The sequence below is a fragment of the Otolemur garnettii genome, unplaced genomic scaffold, assembly GCF_000181295.1.
Source record: "Otolemur garnettii isolate 467f Iridium unplaced genomic scaffold, OtoGar3 scaffold00298, whole genome shotgun sequence".
In the NCBI taxonomy this organism is placed as follows: domain Eukaryota; kingdom Metazoa; phylum Chordata; class Mammalia; order Primates; family Galagidae; genus Otolemur; species Otolemur garnettii.
This window is the reverse complement of record NW_003852693.1, coordinates 691620-709907: the sequence shown is the minus strand read 5'-3', so window position 1 is coordinate 709907 and position 18288 is coordinate 691620. Positions and strand designations below refer to the sequence as shown.

At 33.8% G+C, this 18288-nt stretch overlaps 1 protein-coding gene across 1 annotated transcript; it reads right to left on the bottom strand.

Moving 5' to 3' along the window:
* Positions 1-967: 967 nt before the first annotated feature.
* On the bottom strand, positions 968-8514 carry HMGN5 (high mobility group nucleosome binding domain 5). The gene is made up of 6 exons (XM_012813754.1): positions 8454-8514; positions 6685-6714; positions 6105-6134; positions 5510-5563; positions 2891-3022; positions 968-1618 (listed from the first exon to the last, which is right to left on the bottom strand). Exons 1-6 carry the CDS (start codon positions 8466-8468, stop codon positions 968-970), a joined length of 912 nt encoding a protein of 303 aa, XP_012669208.1. The 5' UTR covers positions 8469-8514.
* Between the last annotated feature and the right edge of the window lie 9774 nt (positions 8515-18288).

Genomic DNA, 18288 nt, shown 5'->3' with positions numbered 1-18288 from the left:
CACACATTTATTGTTTGATTCCACTTGTATGAAATGTCCTGAATAGGCAAACCCATAGACGCAGAAAGCATATTAGTGAATGCCAGAACTAGAGGGTGAGGGATTGGCTGGAGTGAAATAGGGGGAGATTGCTATTTGGTATATTTTTTCTTATTTGGGTGATGGAAATGCTCAGGAATTAGACATTGGGCACAACATTGTGAATATACCAAAAAGTCAATGAGTTGTACACTTTGAAATAATTAAAATGGTGAACTTAGTGTCAATTTTATCTCAGCAAAAAATGTAAATGTTTTCATAAATATTATAATAAAAAAATAGAGCATAATATTCGTCTAACTACATTTTTAAAAATATAACAAATCTCAATTATCTTTGAAGAATCTTTTTTATTAAGATACATCAAATTCAGTAAAATTTTGTGCATACACAAATAATCAAAACTATCCATCTGAAACATTAGTGTTTCTTTTTAAAAATGGAAATACAATTTTATTTTTTCCAAAGGCAATAATAAAGTTATATTTGGGAAAGGTAAGTGTCACTATTAGTATTACATGAAAATAGATCACCCTTTATATAGCAACCCAGAGAACCACAAGAATGCTGGATGAAACTTTTTCCTTTGGGATCCTCCAATTTGTAAAATTATCCCATGTATAGGAGTAAAATTAAAATTCAAAGATTTAATACATAACTTACAAAAAAACAAAATTCACTGACAAAAGTTAAAATCATATTTTTTCCATATATTCCACTCCTATAATTACAAAGTTTACAAAGGTTTCACATTAGGAATTTTGTGGCTAATTAATAATCAATATGAAGATGTTCTGAAAGTAATTTTTTTCTAAAGAAAAATCGTGTTTATAAAATATTTGATAAAAATATTTATCTCTATTAACATTAAAACATGAAGGTACATATTACCAAATTATGAAATTATATAGGGCATTTTAAACAATACTCAGAGACTTGTCTTTTCCCCATTTTCTTCTTCAAGCTCTTCTTTTTTGGCTTCTTTTCCAATTTCAGCTTTGTTTTCATCTTCTCTCTGTTTCCCACCTCCTTTTCCATTTTCTTCTTTTCCATCTTTCTCTTTTCCTTCTTTTTCTTCTTTTCCTTCTTCCTCTTCTTTTCCAGCCTCTTCCTCATTTCCACCTTTTTCTTCCTTTCCATCTTCCTCTTCATCGTTTTCTTTGATTTTTCCATCTTTTTCCTCTTTTTTATCTCCTTTGTCTTTTCTGTCTGTTTTCACATCTTCATCCTCTTTTTTGTCTTCATTCTGTTTTCCATCTCCTTTCTCTTTTATGTCTTCTCTCTCTTTTTTATCTTTGCCTTCTTTTCCATCTTTACTCTCTTTACTGACTTCTTTACCACATTCTCCTTTCTTATTTCCATATTTGTCCTCTTTTCCACCTTCTTCTTTACCTTCTTCATTTTTGTCTTCTTTTTCATCTTCTCCTTTCTCTTCTTCTTTGCTTTTACTTTCTTCATCTCCTTTCTGATCTTCTTTTCCTTCTGGGGCCACTGCTTCTTTCTTTTCTCTTCTCTCTTCTTCAACATCTTCAGTTTTTTCTTCTTCTATCTCCTCAATTTCTTTTTCAGAAGCTGGTGCCTACATGTACAGTGAATAAAAAAGAGATATTCTTTGTAAATTTGGATGTGTATCCCCTAAATATTTAGAGTACATTATGTCTTCTTTATGGGAAAAATAGTATTTCATTTATAAGCTATAGTCTTCCCCTTGGAAAATGCCTCAAAAATATCATATCATGAGGAAAGTATTCTAAGAAATAACATTAATTAAAATATCTCCATACAAATACCCATAAATAGATGTTATAAACAATAAATTAAGAAAAACTTGTGTAAATAATTTTCATTCTAAATATGAGGAAGCACAAAGTAAATACATAAAGAACATAGAGGTATTATATATAAGAAATTATCTATAAGGATCATGCACATAGACAAAATATAGTCCTTGGGAAAGTAACACATTTTGTCATCTATAAGAATGAGATTTGGGGGTTTAATTTTTTAATTTTATTTATTTATTTTTTGAGACAGAATCTCAAGCTATTGCCCGGGGTAGAGTACTGTGGTGTCATAGCTCACAGCAACCTCCAGCTTTGGCTCAAGTGATTCTTTTGCCTCAGATTTTCTATTTTTAGTAGAAACGGGGTCTTGCTTTTGCTCAGGCTGGTCTCAAACTTGCGAGCTCAATCAATCCATCTGCCTTATCAGCCCAGAGTGCTAGGATTACAGGCTGAGCCACTGTGCCTGGACTGGGGTTTTTATTAAATTACTTGTAAAGTCCTGTATTAGACATCATAAGATCACTTATAACATATTTGCCATAGACATACAGGTTTGGTTTGTAGAGTTGGTCACTATTGCACATTTTCAGTGTTTTACTACAATACCTAGAATTGTTGTACGCATTAAATATGCAAACCCAGACCTATTAAAAACATACACACTCATGCATGCACACACACACACACATATATATTTTTCCCATCTGTAGAAGAAATAAAAGAACCATATGTTCTCAGAAAGGAGGCTACAAATAGCCTACATGCTGACAAGAGGAATAGGACTGGTCTGCATTTAGTAAGTGGGTCATTATGTTAATACTAAGTTATGATCACTTGATCAATGGCATTGTCCTAGTGATAGCAATCCAAAGCCACTGATCCCACTAGTAGTATATTTAAACTGTCATTTTAAAAATTAATTTTCTTTTTCCCTTAGATACTATTATACTATAGAACAACTACTCATTTAATGTTTCTCAACCTTTAAAATAAAAGGCAAATAAGACTTTCAGTTGTACACATTGTTAAACTTTCAAATGAAAAGATTTGTTAATATTGTAAGATACCTCTATGATTTTTGCTTCTCCATTTTCACTGTTGTATTCTTCTTTAACAACCTCTTCTTGCTTGGTTTCAGGGACTGCTTTGATACTTGTATCTGTGGTTTTTTCCACTGAATCATTTTTTGTCTTTATTTTCTAGTGAGAAATATGAAAAATAAATAAATACAGAATTTAAATGCTGTACTAATTAAATGGACAAAATTATTTTACCAGTTTTCATTAAAAATTTACTGAAATACCACACATAAACATGACATTAACAACATTATCACATACTTCCAGTTTCCTTATAAACCTAAAGCAGCATTAAAAATGAACAATTTCCCCTGATATAAATCAAATAAATTTTCTATTAAGTTGAGTGATATATATGAAAAACAACCAATTAGAATGTTAAATAGAGGCTACCAAAGGCCAATTAGGTTAGATTTATATTATTATTTATATTTTTAGAGACAGAGTCTCACTTTATCGCTCTTGGTGGAGTGCTGTGGCATCACAGCTCACAGCAACCTCCAACTTCTGGGTTTAGGCAATTCTCTTGCCTCAGCCTCCTGAGCAGCTGGGACTACAGGCACCTGCCACAACGCCTGGCTATTTTTTGTTGAAGTTTGGCTGGGGCAGGGTTCGAACCTGCCACCATCCATATATGGGGCCAGCGCCCTACCCACTGAGCCACAGGCACCACAGTAGATTTATAAATTAAGTCTCTCTGACTAGGGTATCTCTGTTAAGTCTAGCTATTTGCAACCAGATTTTGTTAATTTTAATGTTTCCATTGGTGATAATTAAGAGAAATTCTATGTTAGAGCATCAATTTTGATATATTTAAAAGAGAGCACTTGTTGATACAGGTGCTTTAATCTTTGTGTCTACAAGTTTGAAATAACTTAAATAACTTAAATCATGATTTTTTTTTTACCAAAACCTTTTGCCTAACTGTACACACAGTGGAAAGTCCATTGGATTAAGGAGCTAGAAAACCTGTGTTTGAATTCCACATATGCCATGTATGTGATGCTATCTTGGGCAAAAGCATATATCTTTTTGAGGCTGTTTTTTTCATATGTAAAAAGTGAGTAATGCCACCCATTTTACAGGGATAAGGAGCAAATGAGAAGATATGTGTGATAATGTTTTAGAAACTGTGAATTGCCATACAAATATAAGTTATTTTTATGTGTTATTTTAACACATAAGAAACAGAGAGCCAAAGAAGGTAAAGTATTTTTAAACATTAGTTTTACAGAACCTGTTTTAGCAATGTTTTCTCTTTATAAAATAAAATGAGATGTCTTTACTGTTCAACTTATAAACTGAATAGAATGGCGAACTTTAAAAGATAAAAAAATAAGAAATTTTCTTTTCTGTTGTAACTTAAGAAAACTGCAATTGCTCTAGTTTTAGTAATATCTTTTAATCAATGATTTCAAAGCATTTTATGAACACCTTGACAGTCATGCAGTTTCTTTGGCTACTAAATAATGGGATTAGGTGATACCTAATGTTCTTAATAGCTTTAACCTCATATGACTTTATAAATTCAACCAATCCTTAAAATATTTTTATATATTAAGCAATTAACAGTGAATTTACTATTGATATTATTCCTTTTTCTCCATGTCTTTAGCCACAACATCAGAGCATAGAAATCTATATGAAATCAACTATGACCATTTAAAAATAATGTATGTGAAAGCACTGTGCAACTGTAAAAATATTAAATGTTAGTTACTACTATTATTACAAAGCCCTACTTTGATTACTATAATTTACACTCTTTCTTTTTTTTTTTTTTTTTTTGAGACAGAGTCTCAAGCTGTCCCCCTAGGTAGAGTGCCATGGCATTACAGCTCATAGCAACCTCCAACTCCTGGGCTCAAGCGAGTCTCCTGCCTCCGCCTCCCAAGTAGCTGGGACTACAGGCACCCGCCACAACGCCCGGCTATTTTTTGGTTGCAGCTGTCATTGTTGTTTGGCGGGTCCGGGCTGGGGATTCGAACCCGCCACCTTAGGTGTACGTGGCTGGCGCCTTAGCTGGTTGAGCTATAGGCGCTGAGCCTACATTCTTTCTTAAATTTAAGATTAATATGAGAGTACAAATGATTATGTTACATCGTTTTCCTTTCTAAGGTAAAGTTCAAGTTATAGATGAGCGTTTCACCCAAGGGGTGTGCTACAAACCCTTATACTATGAACATTAGATGAGAACTCACCAATTCACCTGGCTCCTTCTCTTGGCCCATTTCTTCCCCCTCCACTTTAATATGCTTGTGTTTTTGTCTAGTGGGGGTATATAGTTATTTTTCTATTGGTTTCACATTAATATTGAGTACATTACCTTTGTTTTCTCAGAAAAGAGCATTGTGACTATATGATGTCCAAGGCAGTTATATTTAATGTGTCTATCCAACTGAAATTGTTTGGTATTTACCAATAAAAATGCCAAGATAGAGTAGACAATCATAAAACAGGAACAAATATTCCTCATCCAAATGGCTTATCTGCAATATATGGCTTATTAATACCTGATCAAAAATAAAGAAAAATGTTGTATGCCTTTTCAAAAATTATTTCTGAAGAATAGCAATTTCCTTTCGACATTCCAAGTTGAATATTTACCCTTGGAGTTGATGATCTTTTGGGCTTCAGCTCTGGTATAATAGGCACAGGCATCTGAATAAAAAAACATAAGTTTTGGGGAAAAAATAAGAAGTCATATCTAAGGAAAGAACACTGACAATAGCATTCAATCTCTGAATTAAAATAAATGGGTATGATTCAAACTGAACATTAGGAAAATAACACATTTTTTGGTGTCAATTTCTTAAAACTTCAAAAATAAAGCTTAAATTATTTAGGATTCCCTGAATTTTTGAATTATATTTCATAATGCATGGGCTTTTGTAGTATTTTTTAATTTTTATTTTGTTATTTTTTTGAGACAGATTCTCACTTTATTGCCTGTGGTAAAACTGGTGGCATCATAGCTCACAGCAATATCAAATTCTTGGGCTAAAGTGATCCTCTTTCCTCAGCCTCCCCAGTAGTTTGGTCTATGGGTGTGTGCTACAGCCCAGCTAGTTTTCTTAGTATAGAATGGGTCTGGGTCTGGTTTTTGCTCAGGTTGTTCTCCAACTCCTGAGTTCAGGTGATCAACCACCTGGGCCTGTGCCACTTCACCTAGCTCAGGCTCCTTTTTAAAAGGACTACTTACAGCAGACAGTCTAGCTGATCTTCTCTTTGGCTGTAAGCAAAAAAATAAATCAGTTAAGAGAATTAAGGATGACACAAAACTAGAATTATTTTTATTGTGATGAAAATATTTGGTGTAACACTACATATTGTCACTAAAAACACAATTGTGAACATAGAGAAAACAATAGTAGAAATATAAGATTTGAGTCTCCCTGTTGTGGACTCTTCATACACTAAGCTAAATTTTTAAAAAAATCATAAATTAGCCTTAAGTTGCTAGGCTAAATTAACACAATGGCTAGTAGGAAGGAGCACTTTTACAAATGAAAATATAGCCTCTTCTTGCCAACTAACAAAACTATTCTTTTGCTTAAAAGAGAGAAGCTCATCTCAGATAGTAACAAGCACAATAAAGTCTTAAATTCCAAGAAGTTTGGAGTTTTAAAATCTATAGTTTTCAGAGAGCTCATTGGCATATCATATTAGTACTCATATGGTACAAATACATTGACCAGCATCTATTTTTTGCTACCTAAGTGTTTCCAGTTCATAAAATGTATGGATTTTTTTTGATATATTCTAAAACTAAAGAAACTCACCTCCTGCCTCATATCACCTTGACCTGCAGCCTATACAGAGGGAAAAAACACACACACACACACACACACACACAGAAATAAGGTCATTGGTATAAACGTTTAAATCAGAAAATATTGCCTATGGATTGCAGTTGCAATAAAACTGCTTATGATTTTGTCCTGGGTTCCTGCTCAAGCATCCCTATGTTGTTTTATAGAAGCCATGTCCTCTATTAATGTGCAAATGTGCACAAAGATGCAAGTGCATACTCAAGTGTATTTAAATTATCAGTTTATTCAACTGATAGTCAATTTTATCCTTTTGTGCAAATTTCATCTCCTAAGGCAAAACCATTCTAATTTTGAAATCCACCTGCTTTGTAGACAAGTGTTAAAGCCCACAAATAAAGGGGATCGGGGAGGGCCAAATGAAGGCAGAGCTTCGTGCAATTTCCGAGTTTTTTTTTTTTGCCTTATGTTTGCTGTGCAACTGTAGCTATCTTTCTCTCGCCACAGACTCTGGACTATTCTCTCAACGTTTTGCATATAAAAACTACAGCCCCCACAATGCTTTATCGGGGGCGGGGCTCTTTGTTACATCGTCAGTGTTTTATTCCGAGAAGCCGGCTTCGGATTTTAAAACTTCCCGCCACTACCTGCTACAAGGTTGCTGTCAGTTTTGTAAATTCCAAGACCTACTACACGGACCTAGAAAAGTACAATGTCAGGAGTCTCAGGAAGCGGGCTGGTAATTAGAAAGGATTGCTTTCAGTATCTGAGCAGCCATTTAGTCTGGGGATTATCAAGCTATTGTGCAATTCACACTGCTCCAGAAAACGGGGAAATTTCAGCCTGACTCCTATGTTCTAGGAATAGGGAAGACAGACAGTAATAGAAATAACACAAAAATATCCACAATGTCTTACATTAGCAGTGTTTTATGATTTTGCCAATAGTGAAACAGATTTCGATTTCACTTTCAAGGGACGCAGGAATAAAATAAACCGATCATGAATTTATTTTATTCTGAGAGGAGTCAGGAATTGTAAAGCGAGGTTTTACAGAAGACTGTGAGCCCTTTAACAGTTCAGGTCAATTCTGCAAGTCTAAAGTAAACAAATCCATGCTACTTCAAGGTTAACAACGGTTTATCAAACTCAGTTACCCTATCACTTTTCCATCTTTACCTAAAGAGCTTGGAGAGCGCCAGACAGCTCAGCCCTGAAGTTTCTAATTAAAGCGATGAATCTCTTCTTTCTCTAGGACAGTTTGAAGTCTGCGCCGCCTAATGGCACAGGATTACCATTGCATAGCCATCTGGTCTGACAAGAAGTGGAGGAGGGAAGAAAAAGAAAAAAGAAAACGGGAAGAACAAAGGCAAATACAGAAGAAAGCTGTGGCTTTCCTTTCCTAAATAGGACAGTTTCCCAAGAAAAGCCAGAGGCAGAGGAAGAAACTGGTGCCTGGAAGTGTGGTTGGGGAAAGTGTTCTCCAATAGGAAAAGCAGAGGAAAGGAGAGTGAGGTAGGCGCTATGGCTGTTTGTAATTCAGCATGAAGACACCTCACAAGCGATTCTTTCCCTTAAACAAAACACGCCAAAAGTGAACTACCAGTTGCATGAAAGACCATACTAAACCTTACACCAACTGCTCTTTGCGCTTCCCTTCCCTTCCACTTCAGCACATCACAGAATTGAACTAGAAGTCAAAACGCTTTAAAAAAAAATCTGCCTATTAGAGAATATGTATTTCAGCAGCCAATCTCCATTCTGCCTTTCCATTTCACTTACCTTTCTTTTGGGCATTGTTGCAGTTCCTTACAGGAGATCTTAACAGTCAGCAGGGAAAAAAAAAAAGGCCAAAGCAGTCTCTGCGTGGCCGCTCAGAAGAGCAATCCAGTTTTCAATGAACTAAATGCAACACAACCGATACTCTCCTCAAAAAAAAAAAAAAGGCTCGTTATTGGCAACATTAAACACACTAAGACGCTGCAACCAAACTACGTGAATGGTTAGCAGGAGTGGGAGCCAGATTGGAGTGACAAGCTCTTAGGCCAATAAGGGCAAGTGGTCGTCTTTCTGGGGCGTGGCCTGTGTACTTGCCACAAACCCTAGTAAGCTGCCAGCTCCAACAGCTGGTAGGGTAAAGGAGCACGTGGTCTTAGTAGACAATTTTGTGCCCAGGCGCAGGATGGATGGGAAAGCCAGAGTATTTTTGTTCGTTTGTTTCTCTTTTATCTGTAATGACTGGCAAAAGCCACAAACTGTTGCTTTCTCCACAGTCTCCAACCCCCCACCCCTTCCCTCTTCCTTGTCGCGGAAAATGTTTTGATGCCACTGGTAGGAGAGTGGAGATGAATTGGCAGGAGCACTCAGAGAGTGGAAAAGAGGGGGGATGTTTCTCTGGTGTGGGAACTTCCTGCCAAAGCAGGAGGGTGATCCTGGCTCGAGGAGGGTGCCAAAACGGCTAGTCTCCTGCAGGTGGAAAGTAGCAACAAAATTGGGAGCTGGCAGAGCAGAAGACCCCTGGAGGTGGGGATGCCAGTTAAACACTATTATACCACGTGGAGAGGGTCCACCAAGAATTCAGTGAGGTCCCACGGCAAGTTAGTAATAGCAGAGATCTATCCAGAAGAAAAGAACTTATTAAATGAAATTTTTAATACAAAGGTACCATTTAGTGAAGGGACTGAAGAACGTGTCATGTATGAAAGTGCTTAAGACTCAGCCTTGGACTGGCATCAGATTGAGGTACTGATCTCTGGTGCAAAATTTAAGGTTGTGCCAAAAACAGGAAATTAGGGTGAGATGAGTGAGGTGAGTTGTGCAAGCGCAAGGTAGGATTCTGACTTTATTGAACTTTTTGATATTTTATTTATCATGGACTTCTTGCACTGGTTTTGATCTTTTAAAAATACCATATTAAAGTATTTATCTTTGTTACTGAGTTTTTAGGTGACCTCTTACATTTTTTGCCTATGGAAAGCATCTCCCTTGTCTTGCGAAAGTTTATATGGTTTTCCACTCTAAGACACGTTTCTAGATGTTTGCCAATGTTGGTTCCTGAGATTTAAAGGTTTGGGATTTTTGGCAAGGGAATTGGCGATTAAGATACCTGAGAACAGTTAGGCTAAAAACGGGGGAACCAGGTCCCATAGCACTTTCTCAAATGTGTCTGCTTTGGTTTTTCTAAGGGCTAATTGTGTTGAAAAGTGTTGTAACAACAGCTCATATCCCTATTTTGGAAGGTTAATCAAAAAAGAAAGTTAACCTTTTCAATAGTCACTTTAGGAAGAATCTTATCTGTGTTCATGTGGATTAAAAGAACTGGTGTCATCAATTTAAAAGATAAATGCTATATCTTCTACAGAACGTCAAACCATCCATTCAAACTAAAATGCAAACTAACAGAAGAACTCATCACTTTTACTTGTGCCCATTTTCCTCTAGCACCTATAGTGTGGAATTAAAGAGATCAGGTAAGATAAAACGGCTTAGCTGCAGCTCATTTTCCCTTCCCCAATTTCAAATTGCATTCTGATTCAAGTAGGTACATAAGAAAGACATTCAAATTGCTTCCTTTGCCCACAGTAGTTGGAGCTTTCCCTAGATGCCCTTGATGCCTCTTTTTTATCCTTAATGTGAAAGCATTATTGGGTGAATCAAGATATGTTTCAATCATTTTCCAAGAGTTAAGAGATAGGCATAAAAAATAGATTCAATAAAAACACAATAACTAAGAAAATGCCATGAAAGCTATGTTAACCAGTTTGATGAAAATATTTCAAATTGTATATAGAACCAGAACATTGTACTCCATGATTGCATTAATGTACACAGCTATGATTTAATAAAAAAAGAAAAGAAATAAAAGGATTGTCTCATAAGAATAAAGGGGGGAAATGAAGGGATTTTGATAATGTGTCAGCAAGGGAATGCATTCATTCAACAAATTCTTATTTAGCATTATTGTATTGCTTTGATTTTGATTTTGTATACTAGCTTATGAAAATGCAAAACCTGTGGCATGCCAAGTTGTGTTATACAGTTCTGATTTTAAGAATTTTTATAATTTTGTAGGATAGAGCAAACATATACATACATATTCACAAATCATGGTTGCTTATATCATCTGAGTGGTGCAACATAAATTCAATAATAAAATAAGATGGAAGGATCTTTTTAGGACTAAAATAATTAGTGAAGGCTTGCTTTGGTTGGGGAGGAGGTATTTTGTTTGGCTTTGAACTGTTGTTGCATAGACTGTTACAGCAAACACAGGCAGGAAAAGTTTGTACTTGTTCAGGGAACAGAATGCATAGTCCAAGTGAGTTGAAACAAATGATCATATTGAACCTTGGGAGATAAAACTCAGAGGTTGGAGGCAAGACAAAATGTGCAGATCCATGAGCTCTAGAATTCCTCTTAAGCTGTTAAGTTTTCCATCTTATAGTCTAACTTGTTGCAACTGTGATTTATATCTAAAAAAATAGTCATATGTGCATGAGACAGTTTTCTAAGTGTGAAACATTGTTTTGTTTTCTGACCCCTATCATATTTTTCTTGTAAACAGTTAACCACATAGTTCTTTGCACCACGTTTAGGCTCTGCCTATACTACATTTTTACCTCTGACTGCAGCCCCATTGTCACATATATCCTTACCTAGCAAATGTCTGTCAAACTGCTCAAATCTCATCCAAATATCTTTGACAAAAGCCTTTTCTAATCATTTAAATCCTAAGCAATCCCTCCCTCCTGTTAAACTAGAGTTTAGATTGTTCCACTTACAACAAGAAAGCATGATTTTTTTCTACTTTTTCCCCAACTATTCATTCTTCCCCTTGATTCAAACTTACATATAATTATTTCTTTTTGCCAAAATATTTTCTTAGCACACGACACCCTACATACCTTCTACAGAATTTACTAACTTAAAAAAAAAAAGAATTTACTACCTTTAAAAAATATTTTTCTAAAATTTATAAATTATTCCAGATTAGAAGGGTTATTTTGGTATAACTGTCAAAGTGAGACTTTTCACTGCACCACTTTTCCCCCCTAATTTCATATTTGTTTGTTTCTCTTTTTTTATTTCTTATTGAATATGAAAGTTTATCGATTAACACTTCTCCATAGGACTCCCTAGTTTTCTGTGGCTATTAAGCATGCCTACTACCACTCTCAAAAACTACAGAAGCCTTAGCATGTCCATCTGATACCCAGTTGGAAATGACATAGGAAGATATGAAAAATTATAGCTTAAAGACACCAACATTAAAATGTTTGAGACAGAGAATCAAAAAATATTAAGAATATGTGTGACAAAAGGAATGCTAGACAATTAAGATAAAGAACATCTTCAAATGTTCTGTATATTCATAGTTTAAAAATATGTGTGTGTGGCTTATTTAAAAGTATTCTAGGTGCACTGCTTTGCATGCAATAGGATCTCAAAAATAATTAATTAGTAATAAGTATTTTCTTTTTCCTGTTAACATATTTAATTTTGACCTCATCCATTACCATTATTATTCCTGACACATTTTTAAAAAGTAAAATTTGTAAAATTATGTACTATTGTTATAGAATAATAATGCAAGACTGCTAGCATATAATTAAAAGTATTATGTTTTAAATATATTGTTGTTATCATTTTCATTGACCAATAAATGATAAGTCTTCAGTGATCTAGATATACCAATGAACTTATTTCTAAGATTTGTTTAAGATTGATAAGAGGAATTTATTTACATTGTTTATGATGGCACATAACTGAGAATGAGTCTAGAAAAACTGATTCTTAGTACAAAGCTTCCTATTCCTATATTTATTTGTAATAGTCCAAAGATTAATAAAATACTGAATTAATGAATGACCCCTGATATGCTGGATCTGAAACATATACTTCGAATGCTAAAAATAAATATAGATTTCTAGAGGAAAAACTGTAATAAATTTTACTCTTCCAATTGCAAAATTTTGACCTACTTTTGAAGTTCTAATTTAAAAGACTGCTACTTTTAGGCTTTCAGAAATTCAGGCGTAGAGGAGACATTTAGAGATTTTCTCCTTCAATACCCTTGGAACACAAACAAGTAAACCCAATCCCAGAGAGTTTAAATGACTTGTCCCAGATCATCTATTAACATGTATTTTTTTTATTTTTATACTAAAAATTTTATCTTTTGTTTTTATTAACAATCATATAACTTATACAGAAATATTAGTGACTACCAGGCATATTTAGTAATTACAAATTTTATTTCATCACAGTGATTTCAATACTCAAGAAGAGACTCTGGTCATTAATCCAGTTAAGATATAACTTTCTGATTATTCACTGGATGCTCCCTTCATCTATGGTCTCAAAATTATGTCCTCTACCCCATTTTCTACTACTTCAGGAAAGCAGAAACTTCAAGGGAGAGAAATTGCACTTTTATCTTGCTCTTTTTCATTTGCTTTTTCTCTAGTTTGGTCTAGGGTAATTTCAGGGAATGTGAGTTTTTAACCTTGAATTTGTCAAATACTTGCCAAATTATCCTTTTTTCTTTTTCCAGCAAAGAGGATTTCAAATAAAATTGCAGTGAGTGTTCTCATTGCCTAAGCGTTAAAGATCTAACTTCCAGTAGGTGTACTCATTTGCTTGAAAAGGTTTTCAAACTTTCTCATTTTAGCTATAAATATTTCTACTTCCCTTAAGTTTGTTTTTATTTTTAAACACATTTTATTCTTCTAAAGTAAAAAATTAATTGTATATATTTAAAATATACATGTTTTGATATACATACACAAAGTGATATGATTACTATAGTAAAGCAAATCAACATATCAATAAAAAGATAGTTAATTTTTTGTGATAAGAGCACTAAATTCTATTCTCCTAGCAAATTTCCAAGAAATTTACTAAATTCTATTTGTTGAACTTAATTTTAATTTTTGTCTGGTTACTATCTATGTTTTGGCATGAAATATAAAACATACTAAATTTATATTTTTCTAATGTTTTATCTTCAGCCTTATCTCATAAAGCCACATATATTAAACCATATATTAATGGCTTAGTAAAATGATAAAATGTAGATTGTGACACGTCTACATGTTGTGTGAATGTTATGACATATTGAAAGAATGATGTCTTTAATTTAAATTAATTATATTTTGTCTTAAGATTAATGCTTCAGACTTCTAACTTTTTAGAAAGCTTACTAATGCTGATTGTCCTTGTGAAAAGAAATAAAACAAGAATTGATAATGCCCTAGGCTGCCTGTATGAGAAGAGAGCCAATTTTCAAGAAAAGCTCAGTTTTTCTGTGTAGTCCAACTGTCCATCAGTGAGGGTGCATTAAAAACAATCACCTGTCACTGAGAAAATAGTGATGACCTGTCAAATGTGTTGTGTATCAGAAACCAACATGTTCATTAAGAAAAATACTCAATTTAGTAATCTGATGCCATTTCAACAGAGACTAAAGTTAAATTCTAGATTTTTAAGATGCCCAGAACTGATTCTCCTAAGTTTTCATCATGCTAGGACATTTTTCCCGTTTCCTATTTTTGGCCTTCATTCACTTTTTAGAGACTTACTTATGAAAAGATTTTATAACCTTCTTATAACCCTACAAATTTATTTTATTTTGTTGTAAATTACTTAAAATTGGCTATTAATTGGACCTTGTTTAATTTGGACATGCTTAAAGTTAGATAAAACACAGTTAAAACTAGTTTTCTTTAATCAAACTGTACATATGAATGTTCTGATATAGTAGTAAAACTCAGGTATATTTTTTTAAAGGTAATCAGCAATCTATGGTATTGTTAGACACTAACTGTATATTTCTTCAAGATCAAAAATGCAAAAACTTACATGCAACAAATGTGTTCAATCTTAAAATGCTCCAAAGGAAGAATGCAGAAAGGAAGAGAAAAAGGAAGATCCACAGGAGAAGAATCATCAAGGAATTATCTTGTAAGAGTCACTGTTTGGGAGATTATTTGTATACGTATTCTTTTTTTATGTTTTTGCATTCTAAGGAGATGTTGGAAAACATTTATTGTGAGATTCCTCTTATGCTTATTTACTTGTTTTCCAAGGAGCATTCTTTGTTTTTATCCTCTTTTTATTGTCAGTCTTTTATTCACTTCCTTTGTTAAATGATACTTGACATACTTAATTCATTTCCCACCTATTTAACACCTGGAAAATTATGTTTTATATTGGAATGAGTAACCGTTCAAGCAAATGAGCAATAAATAAATTACAAACAGTTATCTCCTTTCCACCAGGAAAGTGTGAATTAGAAAATAATTTCTTTTTCCTTGTATAGAAAAGATCTATACCAGGTACTTTAGAGAGAAATACCAGGCATACTTTAGACTGGTTTTTGATGTAAGTTGGGATGGTTATGATAATAATACTATCATGAGAGAGAGTTGAGATAGGAATGGAAACAAGGTAAGATGGTGAAACTGGACTTCTTTATATTTTTCTCTTAGGTAAGACCTCACAGAGTTACTACTTAGAGATTATTAGTAAAATACTCCCTAGTTTTCTCCAGATTAAACTAACAATAACATCATACATTTGTTGGGGGCTAACTATGTGCCAGATACTTTGTTAAGCTTTGTATAAATTATCTCTCATATTCTGTTTATAGCTGATTCAGCTAGTATTTGTTGAGCAAGAATTCAGGTTTACATTAATTTGACTCCAGAATCTATGCTTTTTAAATTACATTTCAGTTCTTTCAACTTTTTTTTCAGTAATTCTGCTTTTGGATCTTAGTTCAAAAATTCATTATTAAAAGAAAACTCAACATATAAAATGTTGCTAATACAATTAATCATACAGAGAATTATATTTGGTTTCTTGTCTTACAGTTCTAAATTTTCAGCTTTCCCTGGGAAACAGTGCCATCTTACCTCAAACTGAGAAATGGCTACCAGATCAATGCATGTAGAAATAATTATTCTGATCACAGCTGTAATTCACATGCACTCATTCCACAAATGTTCATCGAGCACTTACCATGGTCCAGCCATAGTATCAGGGACTAAATATATAAAGATGTGAGATTTGCCTCTAATTCTTGAGGATTTCTCAATCTAGTAGATATAGACATGCCTATACAAATTATGTTGTAAAATGAAATGTAATATAACTGAGATACGTACAAAATAGCATGAGAGACAGAGTAAAAAGCTACTCACACTGTCTGGGAGTAAGGTCAGGAAAGGGCTTACAGAAGAGGTAAGGACAAAATGAGGGATGAGTATTTCATGTTAAGGTATTTCCAATAATTCTATAATTTTTACTAATTCTGAAAAGGTAACATTTTGGGGAGGTGCTATGTTTCATATCTGTATCCTCAGCACATTGGAAGGCTGAGGCAGAAAGATTGCTTGAATCAAGGAGTTGAACAGAAGCTTGAATAACATAATAAGACTCCACCTCTACCAAAATTTAAAAAATTAGTCAGGTGTGGTGGGGAGCCTTTACGTGATTTTGAGTTAGGCAATTGTTCCTTAGATATAATACCACAAACACAAGCAATAAAACAGAAACAGGTAAGTTGGGATTCAAACTTAATTATTTTATACTGAAAATGATATCTACCCCAAATTGAAAAATTAGCCAGTTGTGGTGGGGCTAATTTTAGTCCCAGATACTTTGAAGGCTAAGGTCAGAGGATCACTTGAACCCGAGAGTTTGAGGCTGCAGTGAGTTATGATCATGAAACTGCATTCTAACTTAGGTGACAGAGAAAGAATGTCTTTAAAAAAGTGTAATATTTGTTAAAATACACATATGAAGACCTAATTATTTATTTTTCATAATAAAATAAAATATTTGCCCTTATGTCCTCTCAAATTATCTTTGGACCACCAATGGTACTGTGTTGGACCATTGGACCACCAATGGTACACATTGAGAAGAATTACTCTACTACTGACACTGATATTGCTCCCAGGGCTCACTGCAGCTGCTTGTTTTTTTATATAACTAGATAATTTGCTGTCTATTTAGGATATGTATTTCCCAGATGGTACTAAATGAATGACATTTCTTTTCTTTTTTCTTCCTTAACCAGAGAGAAGTGGGACACTGTACTGAGTATAATCAGGTGTAAACCCCTGCAAAGGAACCGTGCTGTGATTAGGTAAGACTTTATGAGTGCTCAACATGAATAGAAAATATGAACTTGCCTGCTACCATTATTGAAAAGCAAGGGCAGCTATGGAACAGACAGCTGATTTATGTAATAATTTAGCCTCCTTTCACAAGATGTTTCCTAAACCAGACTGCAAACATGTAGCATATATACCATTTATATATATGCCACATAATTTCACTGACATATGAAAAATTAAAATCATTATTTTCTTAACATAATAGATTTGTTTTGTTGCCAATTACTTTAATTATTCAATTAAATTTTTAAACATAAAAAGATTAGGTTTTCAGTAAATTGACTTTCCATTATATTTTTGTTATAATGAGCATGAGAATATCTATGTTTGTTTTCACTAAATACAAAAATTGAATTAATCTATTAATGATGAATATATGAATATATTTACGTATGGAAAACAAGAGTGACATTGGAAAACATTGCTTATGCAGATTATAAAACTTGTGTAATATAAACATAGCAGCTGAGTAAATCTTGAACTTTAGTTTGTTAGAAATTCTGCTATGTGCTGTACTCCCAGTTCTCAATTTGTATTATTGTGCTCTTTGGTTAACAAGCATTGATTACAGCCAGTTTAGGAACTTCATAATGATGTTGGGCACTATTATTTGATTTCATACTGAACATGAATGTTGCGATGAATTTTGGATTTAATGTTTGGCTTTTTATGATGTAATTATAATTTTAAATTTATGATAACAGAGTTACAAATTTCTTTTTTTTTTAATTGTTGGGGATTCATTAAGGGTACAAAGAACCAGGTTACACTGATTGGACTTGTTAGATAAACAACCTCTTATACATGTACTACACTTGATCTTAGTCAAAAGACCAAGAAGCAATGGGACCCTTGTGTCCTGCCCCCAAAAGGTGTACCACACCCTATGACCTGGCCACACCCTCCCTCCTTCCCTTTCTCTACTCTCCCCATCCTCTACTCCCACCATGTACTAGGTCATTAATTGTCCTCATATCAAAATGGAGTACATAGGATTCTTGTTTATCCATTCTTGTGATGCTTTACTAAGAATAATGTGTTCCATTTCCATCCATGTTAATACAAAAGATGTAAAGTCTCCATCTTTTTTTTAGTGGCTAAATAGTATTCTATGATATACATACACAACAGCTTGTTAATCCATTTCTGAGTTGTTGGGTATTTAGACTGTTTCCACCTTTTGGTCATTGTAAATTGAGCTGCAATAAACAGTCTAGTTCAAGTGTCCTTATGGAAAAAGGAAAAATTTCAACATTAGATTTATTTCACTGGGAAGCTAAGATATAATGTATACACAATACAATTGATCTATTTCAAGCATACGATTCAGTATTTTTGTGTATTTATAGAGCTGTGCAGTCATCATCACAATTGACTTTAGGAAATTCAAATGGCCCCCCAAATAAACTTTAACCTATTACCAAAAACTCCTC

What these genes read in the sequence shown, in the direction of transcription:
- HMGN5 (XM_012813754.1), bottom strand. An exon ending in AAGGTGATATGAGGCAGGAG is followed by an intron (nt 6,135 to 6,684) that starts GTGAGTTTCTTT and finishes TTTTGCTTACAG; the next exon opens with CCAAAGAGAAGATCAGCTAG. An exon ending in GATCAGCTAGACTGTCTGCT is followed by an intron (nt 5,564 to 6,104) that starts GTAAGTAGTCCT and finishes TTTTTTATTCAG; the next exon opens with ATGCCTGTGCCTATTATACC.